Genomic DNA, 20346 nt, shown 5'->3' on the forward strand with positions numbered 1-20346 from the left:
CTAAGAGACTCCTGTGTCAGTGATAAACGATGGGATGCTTTTGGGATTTTCTTTCTTTGTAGGGAGGGTGATGTTTTCTCTTCAGAATGACTCATTAAGTGTAAAGGCATACTTTAGGATTGTTTTTCCCCCTCATGGTTGTGAAAATGCAATACTTGGCACATAGGCAAACCTAAAGAGTTTGCAAATTGCTTCCCCTCTCTGGATAAGAGAAACATCTTAAAATAGCACATAACATAGCTCTTATAAATAGTAGTTACTTTATGTTTGTTGAATGAATGAATGCAGAAAAACTGGCAAATCTAGATAATATAAACAAATCTAGATAATATAAATTCCAAAACAGTCAAGAATTTTAATATGGCCGAAACCGGTTTGGCTCAGTGGATAGAGCGTCGGCCGGCGGACTGAAAGGTCCCGGGTTCAATTCGGTCAAGGGCATGTACCTGGGTTGCGGGCACATCCCCAGTAGAAGATGTGCAGGAGGCAGCTGATCGATGTTTCTCTCTCATCGATGTTTCTAACTCTCTATCTCTCTCCCTTCCTCTCTGTAAAAAATCAATAAAATATATTTTTTAAAAAAAAGAATTTTAATATGGACTTGTTTGTCTAACACAGCACCAATAATTGGTGCTGAGTTTTACAGTTTTTTTGTTTCAATTCAGATGTAGCTCTCTAAAATAAGTATTAATTACTTTAATAAATAGAAGCTATATGTTAAATCCTAATTTTTTTCTGAACTCTCCACCACTGTGTGTGTGACTTCTTACAGTTAAAATATATGTAGTCTGTTTCTTCATCTATAAAATAATGAATTAGACTTTATCCTAAAACTCTAAATTTTTTATCAACTTAAGAAATTTTACCTAAACTACAGAAAGTATAACAGATATTAATGCCTTATAACCCACTTATTCTAGAGTAAGTAAATCTGGTTCCCATTTCAATGTTTGAAAATGAAAGTGGTTTGAACAGAGGAGGCAAATGTAGAGGTATGAGCGGTTCTTTTCCTATCTAGTCTGGTACATGTTTCTAAAGCATATGCTAAGGCTCCAAATACAGTAGGACAGAACCTTCAAAAAGTCTTGAGAATATCACCCTTTAAAGAGGTAAATCAAAGTCCATGTCATTCTAATTCTTATTAAGAATAGTCTGTGCATCCTTGGTTAGTTTAGCAGTATATATGTATTTTATTATTTTTGAACAAGTTATAAGTAAAATAATACGAGTTATAAGTAAAATGTCAACCTAAAACAATTTAAAAGTGTAGTATGTATTTAGCTTCATTATTTATGGCATGTACTCTTGTCCTATCACCCCTCCCCTTCAAGTACAGCTAAGTATGTCTTTCCTCCATAATATTGCCATTAATGAAATTTTTCATGATGAAAGAAATTCATGCTATGGACTATAAAATAGGGGTGTTTTTTTAAAACTGGATTTTAATTGCCTCCTATTCTAGTCATGGGTTTGTTGTACCAAGTCCAGTAGCCCCTGGTAGGGTTCTCAACCTGTGGGTCGCGATCCCTTTGGGTGTCGAACGACCCTTTCACAGGGGTCACCTAACTACATCCTGCATATCAGATACGTACATTACAATTCAAAACAGTAGCAAAATTACAGTTATAAAGTATCAACGAAAATAATTTTATGGTTGGGGGTCACCACAACATGAGGAACTGTATTAAAGGGTCACGGCATTAGAAAGGTTGAGAACCACTGCCCTAGAAGGAATATAAATTTAGGCAAAGTGGTCAAGGGATAAACAAGTCTTGCAGAAGAGATGGGGAAAAAAGGAAAACTTTATCTTGGCCCTAAATTACTAAATCATGATATTTCTTTAGTCTCTTAATTGTTTGCCCCAATGTTTCTCTTTTTTCTTTTTTTCTTTTCAGCCCTGAACTTCTCTTAGGTACTCTGCCTTCATTAACTTGCTACAAATTGTAAGCCTAACTTAGAATTTGTACTAATCCCAATTATATGAACTTTTCAACAGATTTATATCTTCTAATGCTTATTACTTATCTCACCTAAACTGTTGGGTTTTGTTTGTTTTTTCATGTTTCCCTTATATAGTCTTCTCACATTATTTACTGTTACAAGATTGAAATAACACACTGTTGAAGAAGAGAAAAACATTTTTACCCATATTCATGTTAGTAGCAGCTTATCTTCACATGTATTTAAAGACTCCAAAGAGCCATTGAAACTCTTATTTACTATAAACAATAGTCCATACACACCTGAGTCAGCAGGACAGGTATTATTCTTTCTATTATACAGATGAGAAAACTGAGACTTTGAGACATTGCTTAAGGCAGTGTCAGGATTCATAGAAATTTAGAGCAAGAAAAAGCCTAATGAAAATTTTACTTTGAGGAATTTAAGGCTCATCTATAAAAAGTTATTTTTCTGAGAACACCAAACTTAAGTTGCAGGCTAGAACTCAAATTTCCTAATCCTTAATATATAGTACTTTTTTATTTTCCCAAGGAAAACAACTGTGTTACAGTACAAACACTCAGTATTTTAATTTTGGTTGGAGATAGAAGATAAGCATATAATACAGCTGCCACATTAGTTCTCAAGCAAGTTGGTCATGTAGAGAAAATGCGTTCATATATTTGTTGTATTTTTTTTTCTGTGATTTAAAAATTAAATTGAAGGTGGTAATCATACCAAAAAACCTTCTTTTCCCATCTCCCTTTTATCATTTTGTAAAGTTATTAAAAAGGAAGAAATTATAGAAGTATTTAAGAATAAATTCAGCTTACATATATAACAGAATCAGAAATTGAATCTTAAACTTAGTGACTATTTTCTTTTAATCCTAATTGAAAGTTTTTCTGGCATGTTTTTTCTCTTCTCCTTAATCGAGTTAAAGATCGTTTATGGCTTCTGTCTATCTGTTATTCTGTATATCTGTTAATTTTCATTATTTAATAGTTTAAATGTAGAGGTAGGTTGGTCTGAATATATTGATTTCAGGATATATTTTAGGTGCTTGTTTCTAGTGAATCTCAGTTTGAGGGTTATTGCTTAAGGCAGGGGTGGGCAAACTTTTTGACTGGAGGGCCACAATGGGTTCTTAAACTGGACAGGAGGGCCGGAACAAAAGCATGGATGGAGTGTTTGTGTGAACTAATATGAATTCAAAGTAAACATCATTACATAAAGGGGTGTGGTTTGTTTTTTTGGTTTTTTTTAGTTTTATTCATTTCAAACGGCCCTGGCCTGCAGGCTGTAGTTTGCCCAAGGCTGGCTTAAGGGAAGAAATTTGGTTAATTGTAGCTAGTTAGAGTTTAGAGAACTGAAGTTTGCTGTATGCAGTTCTTTATTTAGTTTAGTAAGTGAGAAAAATCCTTATAATTTTATAACTATACTGCATGAACAACCTGATAAAGCTCTGAAAAAGAAATGAGGCCTAGGAGATGAAGAATATATGGAGGATTTTAAATTGAGGATTTTTCTGAGCTAGGTTCTAAAATAAAAGAGTAAATTGTGGCTAGTAGGATGCAAATAGTTATTAACCCTCCTGTAAGATCTGAAATAATATTGTTGCCCTTGAGAAAAGTAGGCATTACAGTGTAATGATACTGCTCGATCTACTTCTTTTGTCAGCCTAAGTAAGAAGAAATTTTCTCTTTTTCTTTAACACATGCCTGTTTTTAACATAGAGTTTCCTGTAGTTTCAAAGATGTCTAAAATATACCTTTGTGGGTGTGCATATTTGTCCTTACTTTGAAATCTCATATTTGGGCTCTAGATTCCAAAGTGATTTTTATATTTAGGAAAACCATTATCTCCCAAAGGTTTTCTTAGGAGAGTGAGGAAAACAAGTGTAAAATTTCATTGTAAATACCTTGTTGTTAATATGCTTGGAAAATTATATTCATAGTAAAAATGGTCTCAGTGTTCTAATTAAAATTTAATGATGGATGATAGATATTGTAAAGCCAAAGGAATTAAAATACGAGGGACATTTTGAGAAAATGGCTTGGTCATACATATATCTAAATATATATTTACTCACATATTTTGTCAGAAACCAAAATTGAGGGAAGAGATTTGGCTTTTTGTTGGTTTGTGAAATTGATCAGAGATTGCTCCTTGGCTTAGTTGCTGTCTGCATAGGCTGTTAACAATTGTTTCTCTGGCAGCAGATCTTGTTCATCAGGATTGCATCATTTCTGGGAGAACGGCCAAGGTCCACAGCCTCAGTACAAAGACTGTCTGAAGCATATGAAGCCTGTTCTCTTTCTGAAGCAGCACTCCTCTTCCTGCCAGTCCTCTTCACAGGATTACTGAAGCAGACTTGTTCTGAATTTTCTTTCATTGAATTGTCTGTTTATTGGACTCTTGTCTCCCAGCTGCTTCCGGCTCACCTGGCTGATGCAATTTCTTTCTCTAAATCTCCGTTGGAATTATTCTTAAAACACTGTCTTCTGAGAGTAACCAGACAGATCACACAGGTCTTGTGCTTTCAGCAAGTAAAGTCATATAGAGAAGAGACTGTCATAATGACAAATACAAAGACTTTTGTTTTGTTTTTGTTTTTTGGGGGGTTTTTTTACAAATACAAGACTATTGACCATTTCTGAACACAATTAAAAAGATAGGAGTAATTATAAACTATTTCTGGCATGTTCTATTTAGTAGCCTGTTCCGAAGAACCTGTATGTAAATGGTGACTTCTCAAAGGAGTAGTCAGTACTGGGAGGCAGGCTGATTCTGCTTCTGAATTCAAGAACATACTAGTGTTTTTGTGGATTCTGACGGATTGTCCTGGAAATACTTAAATTGAAATGCATTCATTTTCCTCCTGCTGTTCACTCAGACTTATTTCTTTTTTTCCTTCTGTCATTTCCTTACCTTTCTTATTTATTGCTGCTAGAGGAGTCTATATCTGTTTTGAGTTCTTTGTGTGTTTTTGTTGTTGTTGTTCCTTTTACTGTTACCTTCATCCTTTTATTTTTATAATTCCTAATATGTTCTTTGTGAATTGTTTCTACAAAATAGTTTCTTTTCCAATTTTTAATAAGTTGGAAATTCGTAAAATAACATAGAGTACATTTCCTTTCCTTGGTAACTGAAATACCATTAATAGCTCTTTCACTTCTGGCTAATGTTACATTTCACTTTTTTTCCCCAAAAAGTCCTAGGTCATCACCTATTTCTTTTCCCTTTTTCGGAGGGTAGAAAGTTGATTACAGTTTTATTTTTCTATGTGTTTCTATTACAGACTTGACCACAAATAGAAATTACTTTCATTTGTCAGTCTTTTTCTGTAGTAGGACAAGAAGATATAAGTGGGATGGAATGGGGAGGGGAAAAGGAATAATATGAATTTATTGGGCCATGGCAGATTCTTGTATGACTGGAGAGTAAATCTGACATTTGGTTAAAGAAAAGCATCTGAATTTGGAAAGGGGTCAATGAAGGAAAGAAACACTTCCTGGGAGAAAATGAAGGTATCCCTTGAGAAATGGGAGATAATTCTAATTTGAAGGAAAGAGAAGGAATATCCAGTGGCATAATAAAATATTTATCACTTAAGTAAAAAAAAAAAAAAAAATGATGTAAAGGTTAAAGGATAAAAATATAGCACTTAGAGCCCCAGCCAGGTGGGTTAGTTGGTTGAAGCATCATCCCATATACCAAAAAGGTTACAGGTTTGGTTCCTGGTCAGGGCATAAACTAGGTGGCTAGTTTGATCCCCAGGTGCAGCCCGCTGGGGCGGGACTGCGGCAAGTTGGCTCCAAGGCGTCTCTGGCCCCTCTCACCCAGTCCCACCCCGCTGGCCACCTTCTAATTAATTTCCTTTCAATGTTCACGAATCCATGCACCGGGTCAGTAGAAAGACAAAGTTTCTTTCTCCCTCTCCCTCCTTCCTCTGTCTCTAAAATCAATAAGCATATCCTCAGGTGAGGATTAAAATAAATATATATAGAATGAGAGAGAGTACTAATTGGATCATAGGATGTTAAACAAGACAGTGTCTATCAATGTTATTTCTTTCTATACTAATTTGTGTCTCAACTTTTTCTAGGTCTTCAGAGCTACTGACATAATTTTTTGGGACTTCATATTCAGAGGTCTATAAAAAGGTGACTGAGCCAAATAAGTTATTTTAATTTGTTTTATTTTTTGTATTTTGATGAATGATAAAATCATATATTGAGATAAGGATAATCAAAATTCATTCAGCAAATATTTTTTGGAAACCCTTAATGTGTTAGGCACTGTTCTGGACATTGGAACTACAGCAGGGGATAAAAGCACAAAAACCACTATCCTCATAGAGTTTATACTCATAGAGTTTATAGAGAGACAAATTAACAAGTAAGTAAAAAGTATCTTAAAATTGTTTCACCTGGAGACAGTGTTAATTCTTCTCAGTCTCTAGAACACATCTCCAAACTATGTAATAGATTAATAAATGCTTTAACTACTAGGCTTAGTAAACTATACTAGGAATCTGTTGTCTTGGCTTATAAAACTAATGCCATTATTATAAGAAAATATTGCATATAGACTATCAAAATTAGCTGGGGTGGGATTTCATTAAGGAATGTATTATTCATTTGTTAGGGAGATACCTGAAGTAATTTTTTCATCTTTTCCTTTTTAGTATATATATTTTAAAAATTATTCACAGAAAAATAACAACTATCAATGTAGATTTATAAGTTGTTTTTTGTTGTTAATCCTCATCCAAGGATACTTTCTACTGATTTTTAGACAGCGTGGAAGGGAGGGGGAGAGACAGAGAGAGAGAGAGACATCGGTTGGTTTCCTCCCCCTTGGGCCCTGACCAGGGTGGGGATCAAGCCTGCAGCCAAGGTATGTGCCCTTGACCAGAATCAAATCCAGAACCCATCAGTCCACAGGCCAATGCTCCAACCATTGAGCCAGACCAGCTAGGGCTAAGTTGTTTTTTATCTAAAAGCCTACTTTGTTTATAGGCATATAATAATGGCTGTGACAGAGGATTTTTAATGGTGCTGAGTAACTTTTTTTGTTGTTCTTTACTGAAAATATAATACATGATTCAGATTCCTGTATTGGTCAGGGAAGGTATGGTTATTATCAGGCTCTATTTTTGATTATCGAGCCAGGCAGTATGGGGGCTTTTTTATTTTTATTTTTAATTCGAATTATACAGTGATACTAAAAGTAGCGAAAGTTGAGCCAACAATCCTCAGTATTTAATGTTTTGCCCTTTGGGCTTATTTGATGTGTTCTCCTATCATTGTAGATTTTTATTTCAATTTTCCAGAGACTATTAAGGCTGTGCTGTTTAAATCTCTGTCTGGATATATTGTTAGGGAAAGGAAACATTTATGTGTATGATGGGCTCAAAGGCAAAAGGTTATATTAGTCACTTTTATGAGCTGTGAAGAAGCAATAGATAGGAAGATTTGCCCTTTCATTTTAGTCTCAAGTCTTAGCAATATGCCACCTTCTGTTAAGTAGAACCAGATCTATTGCCACATCCATATTTGGAGAGTCCTAGATCCATTGGAGAGATCAAGCTCTTGCAAAATGTAGGTGCCTGGGAGGACTGCTCGATTGATAGTTATTCTAGCATTCTAAAATGACACAAAAGAGTAATACAGTTTATGCGTTCTTAAAAATCTTGGATTGATTCACTGTTCACAACTGGGTTTTTTACCCATATTAATTTGCTTCATATATCAAAATAAGATTGAAGCATCTCAGATTGTCTACCATTTAAAATATTTAATATTTTTCATGCCATATTTTTTAAGTATAAATAATCGTTTGAATTTTCTACCATCTTCATTTACCATTAATCAGTATATCAGTTAAGACTCTTTGCAGTCTTTTTACAGAAATCTTTTTCAATCTGGGTCTTTAACATGACTTTCCTTTTTTTTCCTTTTTTTAAATATATTTTATTGATTTTTTTACAGCAAGGAAGGGAGAGGGATAGAAAGTTAGAAACATCAATGAGAGAGGAACATCGATCAGCTGCCTCCTGCACACCCCCCACTGGGGATATGCCCGCAACCAAGGTACATGCCCTTGACTGGAATCGAACCCAGGACCCTTCAGTTCGCAGGCCGGAGCTCTATCCACTGAGCCAAACCAATCAGGGCTAACATGACTTTCTTCCCACACAATATGCTTGTATTTCATCCTTTTAATTTTTGTTGTATTTAATGGGTTTTTTTGCAATATAAAACCATTAATGTAAAATCAGACAAAGGAAACTTTTTTCCCTTTGTGCCATATCTCCAAATATCTTAATCTACTTCTGCATTTTTACACTTCAGTAGTTTGTGAGTCTTTCTGTTCTCAAATTCCACTGGTTATTGTCACCAACTCTTAAGGTATCATCACTGCTTTTCCATACGAAATTTTCTGATCTTTATCATGAAGCTGTATTCTTCGTGGTTTATGTTTTTATTCATACCTTGCAATGGATGTTACCTTACAAATATAGTTGTTAAAAGAAATTGCATCTTCTCCCAAAATTACAGTTAAAAATGGTTTTAAAAAAGAAAAGAGGCCTGGCTGGCATGATTGAGAGGTTGAGTGTCGACCTGAGAACCAGGAGGTCAGTGTTCACTGCCTGTGTTGTAGGCTCAATTCCCAGTGTGGGGTGTGCAAGGTGGCAGCCGATTGATGATTCTCTCTCATCAATTTTAAAAAAAGGAAAAGTGTGTTCTATAACAAAAGAAGGCAATAAGAAACAGCTGTGTCTAGTCAGATAGAAACAAATTGATCTCTTTTATCATATTTAATTTGAAAGAAATAACATTGGCTGCTGGAAAAACTGCATTTGTTTGTGGTGGGCGGAGGGAGCAGGGTTTAAATGAAGATTTTGAATGTCAAAAAATTGAACTGACATTTCCATTAACCAGCCTATATCTTTAAAATTGTTAGGTCCCAGGCTACTGGAAAATTTCATTTGATGAGATGTCGTACAGTGGGGGAAATGTGCTTATTAGTGAGCTGGACAAACTATTACTTTCTCTTTATTTGAAAGGTGAAAAAATAAAATAGAAATGAAAAGAAAGCATAACTTTTGCTACCTCATTAATGAAGTGCATAGTAAACATGGGACATGTGTAGATCTCTTGCTATACTTATTTTATATTTATCCCTTTAAAAGGCTTATTCAAAAAGTGGAAAAAATGTTTAGGATAAATATAAAGAACTATCTGGTTACTAGATATTTTCCTTTGCTATGGCAGGATTCCTCATGTCCATAACATGTTGGTTGAGGCTCTACAGCTCACCCCCACTCTCAGAGTGGCCAGTCTCCATTAATTGGACCCCGTGATTTCCACTTTCTGCTGTGTTGGACGTCATGAGCATTGCAATCCCTCTGGGAGTCACCACACCAGATACATCCTACTCAGATATGGCTGCTGGATCAGAGTAAGTGCTACTTCCTAGTTAGTAGGTGAATTACCAGTTTGTGTGGAGACAACTTGTGGGCATCTAATAATAAATATGTAGTATTTTCTAAATCCAAGCCTAGCCCACTGTAAATAACATTAGACCCTTTCTCCCATAGAAGCTGAATATGGGAGGGGAAAAATTGGGGAGGGAGGTTTCTAAGTAAATAATTAAATGGGATGAAATTTGCGAAGTAGTGACTACATTTTTATTTGTTTTGATGGGTGGGGAAGATTGAAATAAAGTAGATGTCACTACCTGCTTCTGTAGAATTGGTGGATGGAGATAAAGAGGAGTTCTCTCCAACTGATTTTCCTTGAAGGCCTCTTCCTATGTACTTCTCATTATTCTAGAGTAAAGGGGCTGAAACTTTATATGGGCAGGTTATTTAAACCTTATATGGGGCAGAAAACATGAAAAGTTAATGTCATCTGTTTTTTATAATATTCATTGCCTAGAAAGAGGACCTTCAAAATCAGTGGTACCAAACTTTTTTTTCAGCTAAGAGCAGCTTTAGGAATTCAGAGTTTGTCGAAAAGTCCAATCCCTAAAATAGACTCTCAATTCTTGAAGAATTTAAATGCCAAATGGCAATAAAGGTAGGCCTTCGTTATAAAACTTTATATATTATTCACAGTTTAAAAGATTTTAGCCTTTTGTATCCCTTCTCTTTTAAGTGTCCGAGATTCCCCCTGCTCACAGATTCCCCCTCTTGTCCTTTTACCTCCCTTGTACCCAATCTTCCTTGCTTACAGAAAGGAAGTGGAAGCCCCCTACCTTTCAAGACGAAGTGGCACTACACAAGGATGTGAAAGTCCAGCGAAAGAGACCCAAGGGGCCTAGGGGGCAGCACACCCCCAGAAGCCAAGTCTATTCCAGGCAGTACCAGGGATTAGGGTCTGGGCTGGAAAAATCCTGGTGTTTTGAATATGTTCAGGTCCAGTTCAGACTCTTGATCCCACAGCCACTTCTAGAGTGAGGTGGGTGTTGCTCTAATTCCCCTGTTTCTCTTGCCATTTTCACAGTCCCCGGGGATTCTCCCCCTTCAGCAAAGAAAAGCAACTGTACTAGAACTCTGGGTTCAACTGCATCCCTGATTAATAGTGGTTTTCTTCCTTAAAACTGAGAATATTAGTAAAGAGCATGCATATTTCTTCATAAAGCCACTTAGGATAACTTAACTGCTTACTGACTTCCTTAAAGAGGAAGGCTTAAAATGAAGCTACTCTAAGCAGCAATGTATTATTATATTCTGGGATAGTCGAGAATTTAACGCAGTTTTGGCCTTATTCCCATATAAAACAAAAGATGGAGGGTGGGAGATAGAGAAGGGTGGATAGTGTTTCTTCCATGCCCCCCCCCATTTTGTTGTGTTTTTCTTTTGTTTGTTTGGGGGGGGGAGGGGTTTGCATGCCAAAGAGATTTCGTTATGCCAATAGCCAAGGTTTCTAATTTTATAATTATTTCCCAAGTAAGATACTTAAAAATATTCCTGTATTAGTAATTGGTTGCATAGTATTAATAGATTTTTATAAAGTTAGCCACTAGCCTCCTATATGGATTGACTAGCAAACTATTAGGTAGATAACATTAACACTTACGAGAAATCTTACTAAAAAGATTAAATCAGTGAGTTTGGGATAAGTAAATAAGAAAAAATACCAAAAACAGTTATTCTTAAAACTGGTGTTTTCCCCAGAGTGCACAGATGACTGCCCATAAATATTGCTAGGGAGTCCAGAAGTAATTGCAGAAAGAAGAAATACTTCTGGCATAAAAAATTTGCCTACAATGTTTCTATTTTTTGAGACATTTCATTCACAATCTTCAGGCAGATTTTTGATAGTGCGATCATAATTACACAATTATTTGTTTGGTATTTCTACAAAGCAAGAGAATGTCAACAATTAGCTTATATGCCATTCTGTTAAATTATTGTTGCCTATTTTAATGCTTCATCATGCATATTTTACTGTCATGCATATTCCACTATTCTAGGCACTGGTATGAAAATTAAATCTGGTATGGGGGGCAAAATACTCAACCAAGAAAAAGACCTAGATTTTACCTCATGCTTTTTTTAAGCTGATAACAACATTATGCATTATCCATTTTTCATATATTTGTAAGGGGAAAAGTCTAGATATAACAAAGGAAGAAAAGATTTTTCTGAATGTATAGTCTTGCCATAAATGCACTTCAAACATTTTCCAAGAGGTAGCATTATAGCAACAGATTGCATATTGTACTTAGAACACAATTGATGGAGTGTATCTGTTGTAAGCATGGGTTCTGTGTATGTGCCCATTTGTCAATTTAAACATAAGGGGGGGAAAGGCTACAGTTACATTTGCATTAAATGGTTGGCTAATAAAGAGATGTAGTCCTAACACTAAGTTTTAATCCATTTAAATTGTAGATAAGAGCTGATAATATACATCAAGGAATATCCTAAGAAATATTCTATATTTACCTGTCAACATGTAACTGTATTGAATCACTAACCAGTATGGAAATTACAAAGTTTCCTCATCAAAAGATATGGGCTTAAATTTTAGTATTAGGCATGCATAGCAATATATTAAATGCTGTGCTTGACTAGAAAGTATTGTGCAATGGGGTGGCCGTTTAACCTCCAAAACATACATTTTATTTTTATTCCCTAGACTTGCACATGAATTGCATATGTTCATATTTACCCAGTTTGGAGATGGGTAAGGTAAAACCAACATAGTTACATCTCCATGGCCATCTTTTATTTCATTCACTTTCCTTCTCCCCACCCCCCAAAAAAAACAAAACTACACAGGTCATTCCTAATAAACAGCTGTCATGTTTCACCCCATGTGTTCAGTGGTACAAAATCTCTTATATAAATATGTACAGCTCTTTGGAATATTTGTTTATCAAGTAAATTAATGTTGTATAAAATTACTTTCTCTTGATTTTCCATCATAGAAACTAAATTCTGCCTTCATTTTATTAATGCTTGTCTACCTTTGGTTTCATTTAAGAAACCCCACCTGTTTCCTAATACTCAGAGCTGATTGCCTTTCAATGAGCCATGTTCAGATCATCTTTTTCTCGAGTATACTGACCTGCATTCTTGATTTATTCCCTCCCAGTTCCCATCTTGCAGACACTCTTTTAAAGTAATAAAATGCATGCACTTCACTAACAGAGAATACTTTCCTGTGTCTAAAGTTCTTCTTTACCTAGAAATTACCTTTGCTGTTATTAATAAGATCCCTTCTCACAGTTTTGGAGCATATGATTGGGTGAGTTGGATACATATATCAGAATTTTCTTTTATCCCTCACTTCTCAGCTGACATTGTGCCACATTGAGCCTCACATTTTATTCCTGCCAAGTACTATATATTGTGTATTTTTAATATATTAAAATAAACATATTACTTGAGGCAAACAGTATGCATTATTTGATTCCCTAAAAAACCCTTTGATCTCTAAGGCTGAGTTATGCATGGTGTCCTTGGAGTTTCTAATTTGTGAGTCTCTGTTCTGGTTAATTTAAATAAATGACATAATCTATTATTCATTATGCAAAGTCATACAATTGCATTAATTATCTTTCAAAATTCTGCCAAACATAACCACTAAAGTTCCCCCCCCCCAAAAAAACTCACATTTTATCCTTTGCCACCTATGCCTTTTCATTATCAAGTAAAGGATTACGTTGAATTTCTAAATTTGAACACATTTATAATCCTTTTATATTAATAAATTGTGCCTGAACTGTTTATTTTCCACTCAAGGAGGATACTAAAAGATACTGAACCAAGCTGCTCACTAAGCCTGGTTACTGGCTTGGGCTTAGTCAGACATTGTTTCAAATCCTAGCTCTGTGTAAACTCATACCTGTTTACCCTTCTGTAAATAAAGGATTCTATTTACCATGTTTAGTAGTTGTAGAGTAAATGAATTAATATATATATATACAGTACCTAGAAAATAATGGGAAATTCAGATTGGTAGTCACTGTTGCTGTTGTCATTAGACTAACAAAACATCTCAGTAGAGTTTTGATTATTTTGAAGTTCTATTGTATTATCATGCAGCTGTAAGATAATTGTGTCCTTGATATGCTTGCATGTCATTGGTGGATGAGAAGTTACTACTCTAATATTTGAAAGGTGTTTGGGGGTTCATCAAGATGAGAGGTATAAATATAAGATGCCATTGTTTTTACCTGTACTTTCTTCAGGGTATCCAGTCTTGGTAGTGAATGGAAGAGGGCCTGGTCCCTGGGGCAGTGCAGAAGGCACTTTCATCATCTCACTCACTGCAAATGTCATGTGAGGTTTCATGGAAGTATTAAGAGATCCAATTAAGAAGAATAGTTCTGAGTCTAAAGCAGCCCAGAGTGGCTTCTCTAGGGGAAACTCCCTGCTCAGCTGGTACGTTTGTGTTTGTCATTAGGGACACCTTGTATCCCAGGTGCCTGCCTTGAGACATCTGCCTGTACTGGCTTCATGTTACACACAAATCCACATTTAATAACACTCATAGTGTTATTTATAGGCTTAGTTATGTTAATCAGATTATTTCACTGAGTTCTTTATTCTAGTAGCTGGTGGTTGTGGAAAGAGGAGGGGTTAGAATGGGAAGTTAAGTTTTAGTTTAAGGGAAGATTAGGTGTTATGCTATCATGCATTGCTTTTCGCCTTTGTGCAGCCCTGAATCTGTGGAGGCTAGTCCAGCAGTTAATGAGAAGAGCGTGTATTCCACTCATAATTATGGGACCACTCAGAGGCATGGGTGTCGAGGACTGCCTTATGCTGTGAGTATGCATTTGTTTCTCTCCAAAGCAGTGATCTTCCTGGAGTGTAATCCATTCTTATACATTGTGACTTTCTTGCAATGTTTATATGCAGCATGACGAAGTTGCCCCTTTTGCACTTCCCTGCCTCCAGCGGACGTCTAGCCCTGCATCATTGTTCTTGTTTTTATGTCCCAGTTGACCTTGGCATTTTGTTTTATCACTTTCCTGGTTGAAGCCAAAAAACGAAGGGTACTACTTTCTTCTTTCTTTCCATATGTACCATACTTTAGGGGAGAGAGGGGCCAGTGTTTGGACACTGTTGATTTAAAAAATCTTATTTTCAGGATCATAATTACGGAGCCCCTCCTCCTCCGACACCTCCTGCTTCTCCCCCTGTCCAGACGATCATCCCTCGTTCTGACCTGAATGGCCTGCCGTCGCCCGTAGAGGAACGCTGTGGAGACAGCCCGAACTCTGAAGGAGAGACTGTTCCTACCTGGTGTCCTTGTGGTCTTTCTCAGGATGGCTTCCTTCTCAACTGTGACAAGTGCAGGTAAGATCATGTTCCATCTAAATTCAAGCCTGGGTTGCTGGGATTAGGGTTTCTTATTAGTAGGGAAAAGCTCAAAGTATTCTTTCTTGTGTTTGTTAATGTAGATGATTCCTTAGTGCTCCTTGGCTCGAATTCTCTGCACTAGGTGAGAATTGCTGACAACAAGGAATGAGAGATTGATGTTAAAGCTATTGAATTTGATATGAAATTTAATGTCCTGGAAACTTTTGGTAGGTGGGAGGAAGGGGGTAGTGTATACAGAGACACATCTCCCATGTGTGTGATGATGTACTGCATGCTGTTGGAAGGACTACTTTAAGTTTATTTTCCATCTTTAGGGGAATGAGCAGGGGGAAGGTTATTAGACTTCATCGGCGGAAGCAGGACAACATATCAGGTGAGCAGAAGATGGGTTATGCCCATATTTTGACATAAAATATTTTGTATTTTAAGTATTTGTCTAAACCCCTTCTGTAAGTTCCCATGGTCCCTAGTTCATTTCACGGAAAGAGATAGAAGTCCTCTGAAAACCATTGTGTAATTCTCTTAATGTCCATAAATTACATTTTAGCTCTGTACCAATCAAAATATTTTTTGTGAGCACAAAAAATCAGATCCTTTTTCTATGTTACATACTGAAACAATGGAGCTTTGGGACTGATTATCAGGGGAGAAATATATACAATATAGAACAGTTTATTTGCTTACTGCCAATGATAAAGAATCTTGTTTTCAAATGGGAGGTGGGTATTTATGTTGTTCTACAGATAGAGTTAGTAGTAGAAGTAATGACTTACTGGATATGGAATAAATCTATCAGAATAAGCTGCTTTAATATACTTTTGAATATTTATATAATGTGAACTATGAAATAACCTTTTCAGGTGGGGACAGCAGTGCAACAGAAAGCTGGGATGAGGAGCTTTCTCCTTCCACTGTGTTGTATACAGCAACACAGCACACACCTACAAGCATCACCTTAACTGTTAGAAGAACCAAACCCAAGAAGCGGAAAAAGAGTCCAGAAAAGGGTCGTGCAGCACCAAAGACAAAGAAAATCAAGGTATGGAGGGTAAAGTATCTTAAATAGAAATATGTCTGAAATAGCTCAAATTTTGGACCAAGAATGCACCAAAATTCTTTTAAGAATTCGATCCAGATGTTTGAAGGGCCACTTTTGCTCTACTTGCAAAAATCGGCTAATCTGTTGTCAACATGTAGACCAACCTCTCTTCTGCCACTCCATACCATCACAACTGGCACAAAGTTTCTTCTCCTCCAAGCCCCATCCCAGGTATGAAATCCTAGCCCCACCTGGTAACAAGCCCATATGTGCTACACCCTCCAGTCTAGGCTCCCACTATCCTTACAGTATCTCCCTGCCTCCTCAGCCCAAAGTAGTCTGAAATTCTTGTCCTGGTACATGCCTACTTCATGTCATTGGATTGATTTATTTCCTTGTTTCAAAAAGTTAGGAAATGTCTCTTGAATGGTCTAGGCTTCCTCAGTGTTGTGGTCACTTTCCTGTATTCTAGGAGAAACCTCTTCTGTTTTGTGTTCTTTCTTCCCCATCATGGCAACTTTGTTGCTCCTAGGTGACTTGCCCATCCCTTGCTAAGGGGATTGGTCTTTGTTTCCGTCTTAATTTCAAAACTGGTAAATCTGCCACCTTACTTAACGTTTTAATTTACTTTTTCTTTTAGTGTCAGGTGTGTATATAGGATTTAAGTGATGCATGCTCTTCCCTGTTAATTACCTAGTTTCACAATGGGAAGTACTGGAGTTTGCCGCAGAGTTCACTCTCCTTGAGCTACCCCCTATTCTTGATAATAGTGTGGGGAATTCAATTATATTTGTTACCTAGGGAAAAGGGGACAGGCTAGAACACTAGTTCTTGCCTTAGTTTTAGTCTCAGATAGGTATAACTGTCATTCTTGGTACCAAGTTTTGTTTTGTTCTACTTGTTTTCCTCTTTGGGATAGGCATTTCGAGAGGGATCCCGGAAGTCCTTGCGGATGAAGGTAAGGGGTATTCTTCCCTGATGCTGTGTTTTACTTCACTGTGATCTTGCATTTTGGTTAGCTTCTTTCCTGACATTGATGGTCTGGGAATCTTGGATTCTACTTTTTGTTAGTTTGTAATTGTTGCCATTGGTTTTCATAGAGCCTTTCTCCAAAGTAGATTTTCTTGGCCATTTTCTGAAATATTTTCTCTTTCTGTAATTAGCTTTCATTTGTTGGTTTTTCATTAGCTGCTTTTCTGGGGGTAAGTGACATTTTGCCAAATAAAATGAGGCAGATATGTTCTGTTGTTGTATTTGGCCTCAACCTCAGGACTGAGGTTTTTCTGGTAAAATAAGATCTCTTATGTACCTACCCTAGGACCATGTGGGCTTTAGTCACCAGTTGGGAGGATAATTTTTATCAGTAGGAAAGTGGTATTTATTGATAGGAACTACTCTTATTGGAATTACTTACATTTGAACTGTTTTCTTCTGGCATATTTATTTGATATAGAAGATTCCGATGGCTGATGTGTTTCTTTTCTTCGGTTGTCAAATAAAAGAGCTTATGAGGCATGATTTTGGATAACAGTTGGAGAATAGAGAAATTATGTGCAATGGACTTTAGGTACTGGGTGACAAAAACAATTTGCCCAAAGGAGATTTGATTATACTATCTGGTATTTCCCTATTAGTATTCATATCCCTAAACATATAAATGATGTAAAAGCAGAATCTTTCCTATTGACCGTTATATGGGGAAAACATTAAAATATTTTAGTGAAGATAAGCTTTATTAGGAGATATATAAAAGATTACAGGTGGCACTTTATCTAAAATTTGAAGACCTTGCCTTGTATACAGCTATAAATAGACTGGTACATATCTGTAGAAGAGATGGGAAGAAGACTTAGAGCCCAAGAGCATCAGAGTCTTGAGATACCTTAGAACACAACTTAATTATTATCTCCTTCAAAGGGCCAAGTTTGCTTTAACTGCCCCTTTATTTTTGTCTCCTTTGCTTACAGGGGAGCCTTTAAATAGAGTTATAGGACAGACAAAGGCTTATCCTAGCTGTTAAGCCCTTTTCTATTTTATCAGCTATTATAATTTGTCTTTAGAGATTTGAAATGGTTTGAAAGCTGTTGACTAACTCTCCAGAAAACTACACATAAACCCCAAATATTCCTTGTTATTTCGACATGTTGACACATAGTTCCACAAACATGCTAAAATTTATACAATAAAAAAAACTAGTCAGTTTATTTTAATTCTCATACCAGAATTTTAAGTTGAGTTGCAAATTTTGTACTCAGAATTCATTATTAAGAACTTCACCAAAGATCTGGGTGATAGCTATAGGAATGGGAAGAATCTGTCATTTGGATTTTTAATCCCACAGTCAGGCACTTTCCTACTTGGAGACTACTCAGAATTTCTCAACTTTGACACTACTGACATTTTGAACCAAGAAATTCTTGGACTGTTGAAGGGAGCTTTTTTTGCATTGTAGGCTGTTTAACAACATCCTTGGCATCTACGCACTAGTACCAATAACACATAGGTGTGATAATAAAAAATGACTTCAAGTAGTACCAAATATCTCCTTAAGGGCAAATTACCTCTGGTTGAAAACCACTGTTCTAAACCTACTGAGATAGGGTGTTCAGTACCCAGAAGAATGGGACAGCAGGTTAGACAGAGTTGTATCAATGAATAAAATATGATTCTGTGGCAAAGGCTTCCCATATACATTGAGTTTAATAAGTCAAAAGTTTAGTGATCCCTACTGGTTGCTTAAACTTGGGAATACTGTTTGGGCATCCATAATCCTCAGTCTTATAAGCAAGCACCCTTAAGTCTTAGGTTTTGCACTTTTTTTTTCTCAGCTGTTACTGACATCTCAAGCAGATGAAATTCTGTTCTCAGTGTGTTGTTGGTCTTAGGTGTTTCTTAGATCCTTTGTTTGTTGTTCAGTCTTTTGGACTCTAGCATGAAATGTAAAAAACAGTCATATGGATGTTTTCCTTTTCCTTTCGTGTGGAAAGGATGGTAGACAACAGTCAGTTAAAACCAGTGACACAAAAATGAAAGAAAGCAATTGTTAGAATAGGTATAAATGTTTTCTATATCATTCATCAAAGTACGTTTAATTTTCTTATGCCTGTTTTTGCCAGTTTAGTGTGGATATTATTTATGAGTAGCTTTGTTACTATACTGTCTTTTCCTTCTAATCATCACTAATATGACATCATCACAATTGTTTTGTTTTCTGATGGTACCTTAAGTCTTGAGCTCTAGAGAGGAGAGCATGTGTCAGACTTAAAACTCTGTCTCTGTAGCTCAAGCACACAAAAACTATCTGTTTAGGATAATGCTTATGTGATATAATAATATTTTCTTAGTACTGTCACCATAGAGGGCAATGGTTTTCCCTAGAGAAGCATAGTAAAGTACCTGTCAGCATTTTCCAAACTCTACCTACCCACCCCGTCTCCTCACCTCAGCTCTTCAGAGTGTGGCTATTGAAACTGTCGAAAATAGAGTGTTAGAAAGATACACTCCAGAATGATAGCTTTTTCTATGGGAAATGAGATGATGGGTTATTTGTTTATTTGGGTCACATGTATATTTCAAGTGAACATGTAATAATTGTATAATGAACATAAATCACACAAGAACAAAAACATTCTCCTGGAGAGAAGTAAAATACTATCAATTTGGACTGGCACACTAATGGAGAGGTCCAAGAAATACTTAAATTTAAGTGATGTGATATTTGAGAGGTCTCTTGTTCATTTTCATGAAAATTTTCTTCTTAATTTGATTTTTATGACTTAAAGATGGTCATAAAACTACAGTGATAGGATAGAAGTATGATCCAGATTAATTTCTCACTTTAGAAATGAGGAAAACTGAGCTTTTTTTAAGGGTTCCCTGCTCATTGGTAATGAAACCATTATAGAAGACAGATCCCCTGACTCCCAGGCATTACTCTTTTATGCCACACCAACTGCCACTTAAAAACAAATTTTCTGAGAGTTGGCCTCTTTTCTTCCCCTCCCATTTTTATTCATGGGGTCTGCTAACCTACCTACCTTTGTTTTCTACAGAATTCTCCTTCTGAAGCACAGAATTTAGATGAGAATACAACTGAGGGATGGGAAAATCGGATAAGACTATGGACTGATCAGTATGAAGAAGCTTTCTCTAATCAATACAGTGCAGATGTACAGAATGCCCTTGAACAACATCTATATTCTAGCAAGGAATTTGTGGGCAAACCTGCTATTTTAGACACTATCAATAAGACTGAATTGGCCTGCAATAATACAGTTATTGGTTCCCAAATGCAGGTAAGGATAAAAGGATTAATGGCTCAAAAGTAATTGATTTTTAAGAACTCAGGAAGAGGGTTTATATTGGAATTACCATATCTTTCATATTTACAAGGACTTAGAGCAGTGGTTCCCAACCTTCCTAATGCCACGACCCTTTAATACAGTTCCTCATGTTGTGGTGACCCCCAACCATAAAATTGTTTTCGTTGCTACTTCATAACTGTAATTTTGCTACT

The 20346-nt window shown here is 36.2% G+C and overlaps 1 protein-coding gene across 1 annotated transcript in view; it reads left to right on the forward strand.

The window, feature by feature from the left end:
• SETD5 (SET domain containing 5) overlaps positions 1 to 20346 on the forward strand; it is an 82831-nt gene that overhangs the window by 24889 nt on the left and 37596 nt on the right. The window contains 9 exon segments of the mRNA XM_015560352.1: positions 6050 to 6107; positions 6240 to 6342; positions 9225 to 9411; positions 14127 to 14232; positions 14559 to 14767; positions 15106 to 15164; positions 15652 to 15830; positions 16750 to 16788; positions 19883 to 20125. Coding sequence (XP_015415838.1) covers positions 9341 to 9411; positions 14127 to 14232; positions 14559 to 14767; positions 15106 to 15164; positions 15652 to 15830; positions 16750 to 16788; positions 19883 to 20125 — 906 coding nt within the window. The 5' untranslated portion in view covers positions 6050 to 6107; positions 6240 to 6342; positions 9225 to 9340.

Source organism: Myotis davidii, unplaced genomic scaffold, assembly GCF_000327345.1.
Source record: "Myotis davidii unplaced genomic scaffold, ASM32734v1 scaffold73, whole genome shotgun sequence".
NCBI lineage: Eukaryota > Metazoa > Chordata > Mammalia > Chiroptera > Vespertilionidae > Myotis > Myotis davidii.